The 12,552-nt window shown below is 36.6% G+C and overlaps 1 protein-coding gene across 1 annotated transcript in view; it reads right to left on the bottom strand.

The window, feature by feature from the left end:
- The window catches only part of celsr1b (cadherin EGF LAG seven-pass G-type receptor 1b), a 52,203-nt gene that overhangs the window by 30,879 nt on the left and 8,772 nt on the right, over nt 1-12,552 (bottom strand). Inside the window, exons 2-3 of the mRNA XM_051884783.1 lie at nt 3,853-4,491; nt 137-359 (exon numbers count right to left, since the gene is read on the bottom strand). Coding sequence (XP_051740743.1) covers nt 137-359; nt 3,853-4,491 — 862 coding nt within the window. The remainder of the gene's footprint in view (nt 1-136; nt 360-3,852; nt 4,492-12,552) is intronic.

The following is a 12,552-nucleotide window of genomic DNA, read 5'->3' on the forward strand; positions in this document are numbered from 1 at the left end:
TTACAATATAATTATATTTTAAATAATGATAACCCTCGGCTAATAGACATTGTTGGGTAGAGAGGTAAGTGCATGGATGGATGGATGGATGGGTGGATGAAGTGATTGATGGAGTAACTCTAGAGGGTTTACTGACATGAAGGAGAGGGTGAAGTGGAATCTCTGCCTCAGGCCTCTGAAGGTGACGAAGGACTGGCCAGGGAAGCTGCGTGTGGTCATCTCGCAATAGGGTTTCTCATACTCGCCGTCAGGACACTGGCACAGGAAACCTCCCACCAGCAGGTCCACACACCTGCCTCCGTTCCTACACACACCTGGAACACAGCGGCCTGAGCGTGTGTTTACCTCACAGCGCTCTCCTGAAAAGAAAATACCCAAGAAACATTACTACAACAAACTATTTTTTATGTTTTCTGAAGAAAATATGAGTGGTGTGAAAATGGATTGACTAGGGTATTGTTGCCAAGGTATTGCTATGCGGTCCTTGAATATAAGTCTGTGAATGCGGCAGGTAAAAATAGCAAAAATTCGGTTGAATTACAACCTTAAAATTATTTGTGAGGTTACGCTTTAAAAAAAAAAAAAGGTTACAAAAGGGGGGTACTGTAGCGATACAACAGAAGAACCATTTTGAGTTCCCCAAAAGACCTTTCTTTTAAAAGAACCATTTCTTTTTCCACAATAAAGAACCTGAGCATTGAAAAGATTCCATGGATGTAAAAGGTTCTTTATGGAACCATAGATGCCAATAAAGAACTTTTATTTTTAAGAACGTAAAAGACTCTACTGTGATAGAATTTGCAGACAAAGTTCAAATTGTTAAATTCTGACACACTCCACCTTATGGTTTGCTAAATGGTGTCAGAATTAAACTAATTCTTTAATAAAATGGGCAGTTCAGGTCCTGGATGCTGATTGGTCATTCCATTATTTGCTAAATGAGGTAACAAACCCACATTTCATATGTCCACTGACACATACCAAGTGCAATTCAGCCATGGAAATCAATTTCAGATAATAATTGGAAACTTGTTCCTTTAACCCAACCTTCTAACCCGGTCACTTGAGTGAGCTTAGTTTTAGTTCCAGCAGGACAAAGGCTTCCAGTTCTGTCCAAACGAGAAGGCTTCAGAGAGAGCATTGAGCACCATGTCCTCTTTGCTTAGTGATTCCAGGCAGGCCGCTGTGCTCAATGACCCAGACTAACCTTTGTTCATACTCTAAAGAAACAGAACCACAGCCAAGCAACAGAAGAACAATGAAAGAGCCCTGGTGGTCTGTAAGACACCTGTTATGCTCCACTAGCCTCATAACGTGACATGAGATCTGGTGTGAACTGATGATGGCTCGCTATTGGAAGATGCTGCTAGCAAAAGTGACCGTTCACATTGATACAGGTAGATGTTTTCCAGAGGGTTCCTTTGATATTTATCACAATTATTAGATTGTGTTAGGATCAAATTAAGATTAAATTCTTGAAAATCACTTAGATAAAGACTGCTTTTGATGATACATTTTCCACTGATGTCAAAGTTGTTAGATGATGATAGTTTGTATGTCTTTGTATGATGTTCTGTTTGATCATATACTCTGGTAATTGTTTAATTTGCTTGCCACAGCCAATTTTTGAACCCTGTGTGTGTGCGTATAGCGCTTGTGGTTTGCTTTCACTTGAGATAGACACACCCATAGCACAAGACACAGAAACATGCCGATAACAATCTTCCCAAAAATCCATCACCATGCTGACAAATGCAGGAGCTGCGGAACACACATCTGAGGTTTGCTTGGAGGACTTTACCTTGTTGAGCTTGTAATCCTGTATCTCTGATTCTAGGCCAGCTCGGTGTGCACACCATTGTGTACCTGCCATTACCTTGACAAGATCTGGGCCCAGAGGAACTATGTCGACTGGGACACACAAAAGAGGTTCCAAAGAGGTAATGATCCAAATGTCGGTCAGATAATCCCTCATTTCGGAGGAATTACGGGGATACATTACTCTGTAATGAGAGAAACCCATGAGAGGAACTACAGAGGCCACTGTCAACACCTCTAGTTATGACCACATACTACCTGAGGGCTTTAGAGGGCAGAGGTTCGCTACTCTTTACTGTAGTTCAGAAACCTGAGCTGACAAACAGACAGAAGCTGTCAAAGTGAATGATCCAGTGCAGGAACTCTGAACCCTGGGACTGAAGGTCTGGATACCATTCCTGCTGTCAAACTTACACAGGATAATTCCTTCCAATAAGAACGTATCTCCATTCAAGTTATGACAGAAGCAAAACTAACGACGCTCTCACCAGTCTGAGCAACTGAGAAGACGACAATTTGCAACCAATTTGGAATCAACCATACTATATAAAAACAGAGATAATTGATATTTGCAGTGTTTCCAAAGGCACACGTCACTAATAGCCCAACTATTGCTTTGATTTGGGTTAGGGGTGTGAAGAAACCCCTAACCCTAAGCATTAAACATCAGCAAGCAACTTTTTGACATGAATAATACCTCAAATCATGCTGTATGTTGAGAAGAGGTGTGGTATTACTTTTCTAGGCAATCAGACTTGCAATTTTCACTTGGCCAGCGATGAAATGGGTAAAAGAGTGTGAGCTATATAAATGTAAAAAAGAAGAATTAAAATGAACTGACATTCAAAAGAAATCCATACAACTATGTTTAACTAAAACAAACAATAACAGACAGATAGACAGATAGATAGATAGATAGATAGATAGACAGACAGACAGATAGACAGACAGATAGATAGACGGACAGATAGACAGACAGATAGATAGACAGACAGACAGACAGACAGACAGACAGACAGATAGATAGATAGATAGATAGACAGACAGACAGACAGACAGACAGATAGATAGATAGACAGACAGACAGACAGATATACAAACAGATAGACAAATAGGTAGACAGACAGACAGACAGATAGACAGACAGATAGATAGACAGACAGACAGACAGATAGACAGACAGATAGATAGACAGACAGATAGACAGAGAGATAGACAGACAGACAGATAGACGGACAGATAGACAGACAGACAGACAGATAGATAGATAGACAGACAGACATATAGACAGACAGACAGACAGACAGATAGATAGATAGACAGATAGACCGACAGATAGATAGACAGACAGACAGATAGACAGACAGACAGATAGACGGACAGATAGATAGACAGACAGACAGATAGATAGACAGACAGACATACATATAGACAGACAGACAGACAGATAGATAGACAGATAGACCGACAGACAGACAGACAGATAGATAGACAGACAGACAGACAGACAGACAGATAGACAGACAGATAGATAGATAGATAGACAGACAGACAGATAGACAGACAGATAGATAGACAGACAGATAGACAAATAGGTAGACAGATAGATAGATAGACAGACAGATAGACAGATAGGTAGACAGATAGACAGATATACAAACAGGTAGACAGACAGACAAATAGGTAGACAGACAGACAGACAGATCGACAGACAGACAGACAGACAGACAGACAGACAGACAGACAGATAGAAAGATAGATAGATAGATAGATCAGACAGACAGACAGAGAGAGATAGATAGAAATACATAGAATTTTACCCAACCCTGAACACAACCTAACCAACTACTAGAACACCTTATGCAAACACATAACTTCAACCTAGCAACTACCCCCAACACCTTAGCATTGTGGCACCACTCAAAATTTATTCTGAAAATATAACAAATCCAGTTAAAAAATATAATCTGACATTAATTCCTGAACACTTTATCAAATAATCTAAAAATAAGAGCAGAATTAACAGATACTGACCTGTAAAATCTTGCGGACACTCACAAGTGTATCCCCCCTCTCGGCTGCGGCACTTCCCGTTGTTTTGACACGGGCCGGAGTAACAAAGGTCCACCTCCGTCTCACAGTAGTCTCCGGTGAAACCATCAGGACATCGACACCGTAACCCCTTCACGGGGTGTATGGGCCTGAAAAGAACAGTGTTGGATGCTACGAAGGGAGCCGTACTGTCAAACTTCAGAACGGCTACACACTTCATGTAGTTCTCACAGGGCTCACGCAGACAGATATTATCATCAAACGGCAGGACGCGCTGAGTTGAGATTAGCGTCAACAAGGTGCGGTTAAGGTACAGCTGCTCCTGCAGCTCCTCTGATGGGAAATAACGTCCCGGAGCTCCACCCGGGAGCAGGGCCGAGAAAGTGACGTTCAGAATGCTACCGCTAACATCGGTATCATTTTGGACGTTGAAGACGAAGACGCCATCGGGGCTGGTGGACAGGACCGCGGCTACACCTTCTGTAAAGAGTGAGAGCAGAGGGGAGAGGAAACGCTCCTGAGACATGTTCTCCAGACGAACGGTGATGCTGTTCGTCAACATGTCATCCGTAATGATGGTCACACGTAGGGTGCAGAAGGCTGAGACCTGGTGGAGTCCATCTGTGAAGACACAAAGGTACATTAAGGGACTCGATTAATGTTTAAACTGAAATGAATGCCATGGCAGGAGCTGGCAGGTGGTAAGCTTACGTTCTTGTGAGTGAGATGAACTTAAAGAACATGCTCAAACATGGAGCTCATGTTTCAATGTGACTGTTCACCAAGAACACGCACATTCACATTCTATAAATCCTAATTATTGTTAATATGTAATTCATTTTTCCAGGAGCTCTTTGCTTCTACCTCCAATTAAATTGCTAACAGTGATTGTATGTTAATCGCCTAAATTATTACATTATTAGCTAACTGCAGTCTCCAAATTGTAATGTTGATATGCATTCTCTGTAAAGCTGCTTTGAAACGATATGTATCGTGAAAAGCGCTATACAAATAAATGTGAATAAAAAAACTTCTACCTTCACAGTTTTATGATCATTATTCACACTGTTTGAACAGCAATGCAACCAGCTTCCTGTCAAACCTCAGAAAAAGTACTCAAAAAGATCTCAAAAAGTTTGAAAGATTTGTTGTGGAGGTGTTAAAAGTGGGGTACGCCATATTTCAAAAAACGCTGTTGGACATTGTTGATATTTGAAATCAACCCAAACAAACCCACCCCTCTCTTTATTGCTCCGCCACCAAAACTCACCCTCCAATCTTAACTACCCTGCTCCGAGTCGGTCTCGAACAGTGCACTAACAATGACGCTAAACACCGCATTCTCTATCGGTCGTCAGTGCGCAGTGGTTTACCTGCACAACTCTCACTATCTGGCCACTGTTACACACAATGCGAGAGTGGATGTCTGTTTATCACAGCTGACGTGCAACAAAATAATGCTCCATGAAAAATAAAGCGCAGATGATGAACGAATGATAAGGAAGCACAAAAAATGAACGTACAGTACACAATAGTAAACACAAACAAGAGTTCGTTGTTAGTCGCCAACAGTACAGCAGCTCCAGACAATCAAACCCAGTGTTACTCACATGTGAAGCGGAATCAAAGCAGCCTCCGCGTCTGTTTTCAGGCCTTCCCACTTAGCTTTCTTCAGCGCTGGAAAGCTTTTCTAATATTAACGCGGTTCCTAAAGCGCTTGCCCAGTCATAAACCTTCATTCCAGTGATATTCTTTTGAGGTCTTTTGTATTGTGTCTCATCTCTCTTTCTGCTGTTCAAATCTCCCTCTTGCTCGTTCTCTCTCCTCGACCGTCATACGCCCCCTAAAGCTGATTGGTTACACATGTTTTGTTGGTGTCGACCCGACTAACTTCCAAACAGTGTTTTTGAAATATGGCTAACCCCACCTTTAATTATTGGTTGTAATTTTTTATTTAAAAAAATATATAAATATATTATTCTGACACTTATTTGAATACAGTAATGAAATATATCTGATACTACAAAAATACTGCAAAAAATAAAGGATATTACTATTAGTAATAGTAGTAGTATTCATTATAATATTACTAATAATAATAATATTATTATAAACAATCAAGTGAATGAATGAACTGTATGATTGCTATTGTTGTTAATATTATAATTATTTTTACAAGGAAAAATATGAATATCTTATACTTATTTAAATACAAGTATATTTTTGTATATCAGATATTATAAAATATTGCAAAAAATAAAGTATATTATTATTATTATATATCATTCAAATTTATTTATAATAAATAATGAAAAATATAAAATAAATAAATAAATAAATTCTATTGTGTATTGTTCTTAATATTATTTTATTTTATTATTTTTTTGTGGTGAGGCCATTAAAAAAATGTTGGCAGAGCAAATAAAAAAATCTGAACTACTTGCCCGACTGGGCCAGCAGAAAAAAATCCACCTTCCTTTTCATTCATCCCCACTTTATCATTACCAAATAAGAGCAAAAGTGTCTAGTGTTGTAAATCTGGCCTCTGTGTCACGTTTGCTCTGTCTTTTTGTTTGACAGGCATTGTTCTTGGTCCAGTGTATTCTCTTGTACCAATTGCGGGCTCCTAGTGTAAAGGGCCCCTATGTCATGTGAATGGAGAGAGCTATAATTGCAGGACAATGAGGACATGTTTCCACTCTGTTACACTGTCCTTTCACATACTGTCAGCTATAAGCCAGACACGCAGTTGCAGACACAACAAGGAGTTTCTCTCTCTACACGCACAAGCACACACACATGCACACAAAAACACCACGCATACACATTAAATTATATTAATTCATACTTCACATGCTCAAACACAATGTTTGAACAAGTCACAGCTATTGCAATCAAAGTATATCCCTACCCTCATTTAAACAATTTTATTCCCATTATATAGGCTATTATAACTGAGGAGATACAAAAATATGAAAAAAATGCACAATATTAGTGATCATAATAGGCATTGGTACTTTATATATATATATATATATATATATATATATATATATATTATATATATATATATATTATATATTTCCTATGCCAGACAGTTTTCCATCTTATATCTTTTTACTGTAGAAAATATTTTGACATTAATTATTTTGATTAATGCAATTAATTAAATTAAATTGTGTAATCAAATGACAGCCTAAAAATAATTTCCTCCTATCTTTATGCATTATTAAATATGTAGTGTTCTGGCAGGCTTCCAGTCTTGGCAAATCACAAATTTGTCACATACTAACCGCAATTTTCTCACAAGTTTCTGAGAGGGGAACGGCTTATAACAGGTCACATCCTGCTCCATTGTGTTCATAATACTCAATAATCCCATTAACTACTAAACTAAGTTTCTTTTAAATATGCTTAGTAAACTTGCTAAATCATGCCAGAAATCTGATCCTTATATGAAGGCAGTGGCAGTAATGTACATGCTAAGTGGTTTCCTGTTTTTTTGTCTTTTCTTTAATGAGGTGTGCAATAAAAACCCAACTTTGTATATTACAGCCACTCTGAAATGCATTAAGTCTCTCTCTCTCCCTCTATGTTGACTCTCTTACCAGTAATTGCTATACATAACAAACACTCTGGCATATAATAAATTATTACAGACACTTTACATTAGATCAAAGTACTGAAAAAAAACTGATCCAAGCACTTTAAATTTGCAGACAGCAACGTAGTTAGACTTTAACATAGTTCATTTATCCAGTAGTTCAATATCACAACTATAGAAATCTTCACTACTGAAATGTGTATCATACAAAAGTAATGAAAATGTCATTGAAACCTTAAAATTGCTAGTCATGAAATATGCAAAACCTAGTCATTCCCACCAGAACAAACAGATCGTTCTCAAAGATGTCCCACACTTACTAAATAGGCCTACAGGTCTGATCTTGGATCATCTCCAGGAAAAATCTTCTACAAAGAATGACAAGTCTCTAAAATCTGTCTATACAATCAAATAAGAATCATTGTGTTAATATGAATATCATACACAAGTGTGGGTGGTCTAGAGCAGAAACTGTACCAACTGATTCCAGAGTTTGTAGAACAAGAAATCAAAGCAAAACATTGTACCATATGTATTCGTTTAAATGGAATAACTGCTTAGATAGCACCATGCCAGAGGAAGTCCAGCTTCAACAAATCCCTCAAAACTGACTGAGGAGATTATGACACTAGCAAAGTAAACTACACTGAAATGTTCACAGTTTCACTTGGCAACAAACTTCTTTGCAAGACCACTGAGCTGTGACAGTGTTTACAGCCTCTGTAAAGAGCAAGTGTCAAATTCAGTTTTCTTTTCGAACAATCTGAGAACGAAGGCAAATACACGGAGCAGCTTTTCGGCACTGTGTTTTCCGAGGGAAAAGGCCAAACAGTCTGTGCAAAGATAATACTTCAGTGTAGTTTAAATACACACTCTAAAGACATTTACTCGCAGGAGCTGACCTGCAAACGAACACAGTGGGAAGTTTAAAGGTTATCACCTAAATGTTAAACTGTCCTACAGCTAATGTCAACCTCGGTTTCCTGGTTACTAACTACTATGTGGATGGCGTGAATCAGAAATTTGAGTCTAAAGGCCTATTTCAATGAAAATAATAATAATTTGTAAGAGATGGCAAGATTGGCACACTGAAACTTGGCACATACGAAAAGTACAACTTTTTTTATTATTACAATCATGGTTATGTTTAGGTTTGGGTGACACAATTTTGTACAACTTCACCGTTATCGCAACTTTTCATAAGAACATTTGCCTTTTTACACAAAGAATGACAAAAACATCAAAGCAATGATTACTCGCACCAAAGCTAATGTATATATATACAAGAAATTGTGGCACATCTGATATGAATGTGAATGAGATTTGAGTTGCAGTGGAAGGAAAGTTTGGATTGGTGAAACGGGTTTGGATTGGAATGAGGTTGAGTAAATAATGACAGAATTGTCATATCTAGATCTAATGCTTTAAATATGGAGCATCATGGGGTAAGAATACAAACACATCAGACTTAATTGTCCCTTTTCAGTCATCTGTCCAACAACGCTTCTCAAAAAGCATGTGGGAACATTCAACTGGACAGCTGATTGGCAGTTGGCTGGTGCAACAGTAGCAGGGACTGACAAAAATCTACTGCCAAAGCATCAGTTAGCCAACGCCAAGACACATGTCCTGCTTCACTGGCAGTGGCCACAGCAACATCATGGCTGATGGCTGACCTAAATATTTGTGAAGCCGAGCCAACTGGTGCCCGTCGCACAATAGGCACAGCTGAGAGAGGGGCTACTAAGTGCACAAGCCAATGAGGGCAGGGCTGTGTCCCCTTTTGAAAATTCATTTAAGTTTTTGAGAGGAATTCAAATATGGGAGTCAATTTCCGCCACAAAAAAAAAAAAAAAAAAAAAAAAAAATCATGCTTTGGTAAAGCATAATTATCAGATAAAGTCAAAGTATGACATAAGTCATAATTATGAGATAAAAGGACAAGGTTATGAGATATTTAGTCATAATTTAAAAAAAATTACATACAAAGTCAGAATTAACATAAAAAGTCAAAATTATGTTTAGTAAAAAAGTAAAAAGTAATGATAAAAAGTATAAATTGAAATAATTATGACAAAAAGTTGAAATTATGACAGGCAAAACTAGTTGAAATTATGAGATAATAAAACATAATTGAGATAAAAGTTGAAATTATGACATACTAAGCTATAATTATAATATATAAAGTCAAAATTATGACACATTAAGTCAGAATTATGACATAAGTCATAATTATGAGATAAAAGGACAAGGTTATGAGATATTTAGTCATAATTTAAAAAAAAATGACATACAAAGTCAGAATTAACATAAGTCAAAATTATGTTTAGCAAAAAAGTAAAAAGTAATGATAAAAAGTATAAATTGAAATAATTATGACAAAAAGTTGAAATTATGACAGTCAAAACTAGTTGAAATTATGAGATAAAATATAATTGAGATAAAAGTTGAAATTATGACATACTAAGCTATGATTATGGTATAAAAAGTCAAAATTATGACACATTAAGTCAGAATTATACCATAAAAAGTCAAAATTACAATGAAATTCAGATAATTATGAGTCGAAATTATGACATAAAAATACGTACTAAGTCATTATGACAAGTATGAAATGTAAAAATAGGGAAAATTCTATTGCACGATTAAATATCCAATATCAACTGATAACAATATATTAAAAATATTTGATAACTAATATGGTCCCATGGATATATTCATGGGTATTCATATAAATTCATCATGTAGCCTATATATTTGTTCGTTTTTTTACAGAAAATATATTTTTCTGTGGTCATCGACGACAGCATGCCACATTAACATGTTTTGTTTGTTTCTTGCTTGTTCAACACATCTATCCTCCATTCAAGCCCTACATTCCTTCTTAAGGCCTATTAAAAGCTTTCGCCCTGGCATGGCTTGTGTGGAATGTGGTAAGTTGCACTTTGAGAAGTTAATGAACAAAGCTTCTTTCTGAGAGTGCATGGTCTAAGTGCTTGATAATGGAGACCACACCTCGGCCGGCCTCCCTTATGAATCTGTTGTGATTCTTGTTAACATCATCGGTGGCAGGTCTGCTTTGATCCCTCCAAGCACATACATAAAACAGAGGGGAGCACAGTGAAGTGGATCCCTGCAAGGTGTGGATTTTATGGGCTGAACTGTTAATGTTGCCCAAGGCCAAGAGACACATGAAGGTGCTTCTACTTGGTTATGCCTTAGTATCTATTAGAGGTCTTTGAGGTTTGAAGCACTTATATAAAATATTAATAGCTTATAGGCTTTAAAAGCCTTTATTTAAAAATGCAGCAAAATGCAGATGCCACCAAATACTGCAAACCTGGAAGCTTCCGCCTTGATAACTCTGCATTAGATGAGCTCATCCAAAGCCTTTCCAAAAACAAGATTGCTTGAGATTACCTTAAAACAATACTTCGAGGAATAGTTCACCGAAAATAAAAGTTGTCATCATTTACTTATACTTTCATGTCATTCCAAACCCATTTTCATTCTTCTGTGAACAAAATGGCTTCTGAAGTTGTACGCTTTGTGTGATAAACAGACCAAAATATTATAGTGCAACTGGCTCTTACATTTTTTGTAAAGGTATTGTGACATGCCGAAATTGAATATTTCAAAGCAGCATGAGAACTGAAAAATATAGCAGAGGGGGAAATTTTCAGTGAAGAATGGCTCTTTTCGAACGTATGACTTCTCAAAACTTAAAATATTGGACATAGACTACCAGTTTGGGGATGTTTTTTTGTTTCTAATGCACACCATGGCTGCAAAAAGGCAGTTAAAAAAAACAATACAGTAATATTGTGAAATATTATTTACAATATTCATAACTGTTTACTATTTTAATATATTTTATGTGATATGTGTTACATGATCCTTCAAAAAGCATTCTAATATGCTGATATGGTGCTCCGGAAACATTTCTTATTATTATCAATATTGAAAACAGTTGCACTGCTTAATATTTTTGTGGCAACCATTATACATTTTTTTGCAGGATTCTTTGATAAACAAAAAGTTCAAAAGAACAGCATTTATGTGAAATAGAAATCTTCTGTAACATTGTTAAAGTCTTTACTGTCACTTTTGATCATTTTAATGTATCCTTGCTGAATAAAATTATTAATTTCTTTTTATAACAGAACCAGATCCTGGTCAGTGTATTGTATGTAAAAGTGCAGCTTCTACATTCTGCTGAACTTCTTCTTTTGTACTCCACAAAAAAAAAAAAGAAAAAAAAGAAAAAGAAATAAAAAAGTCATACACTGTAAAAAATTATATGATCAATAAGTTATGACAACATATGTTTTTACATTGCTTTAACTGATCAAAATAAGTTAAGCAATTTTCAACTTTTTTTTAATAAGTTACACAAGATTCAACTCATTTTTTTAAAGTCAGTTTATTGTCATTTAAGTTGAAACGACTTAAACATCCAAGTTGATTGTACTTAAAAATTTAAGTCATCAACTTTTTTTTTTTTTTTTTTTTACAGTGTATGGGGTTTTGCAATATGAGGGTGAGCAAATGATGACAGACATTTCATTTTTGGGTCAGTAGCTTTAAAACTTTGATTTGGGAGAACGGTAATAGTTGTATAAAATTCTTAAGATTAAACAAAGAATTTGCCTCGATTGCATCATCGTTTCACTTCATTGTTAAGGAAGGAATTCAGTAGCAAAGCCTTAGCGTTAGAGAAGATAATGCCCAGTTTGCCCTTTGTACTCGTGCAGTCCAATGAAAAACCTCCATACACCATTCCTGACTCTTTGTCAGATAGTCTTTGGTGTCCAATGGCAACAGCTTGTGTGTTGAAATTAAGAACAGCTCTTGAAGAACAGTACTCCTAAGCTCTATTTATGAGTAACACAAACTCTGCAATCATTACCACGCATTGTCTTTTTGATATAAAAAATCTACTTCATGCAAGTGATGTGATCTGGATTATTGTTTTACTGTCACGCAAGTACACCAATCATAACATACTGTGCCCGACTGACAAGTTTTGTTCAGTTGCAGTTCTGATCCATGTCTGATCTCTGCTCTTTCACCAGACA

Source organism: Ctenopharyngodon idella, chromosome 24 (genome assembly GCF_019924925.1).
Source record: "Ctenopharyngodon idella isolate HZGC_01 chromosome 24, HZGC01, whole genome shotgun sequence".
Taxonomy (NCBI): Eukaryota; Metazoa; Chordata; class Actinopteri; order Cypriniformes; family Xenocyprididae; genus Ctenopharyngodon; species Ctenopharyngodon idella.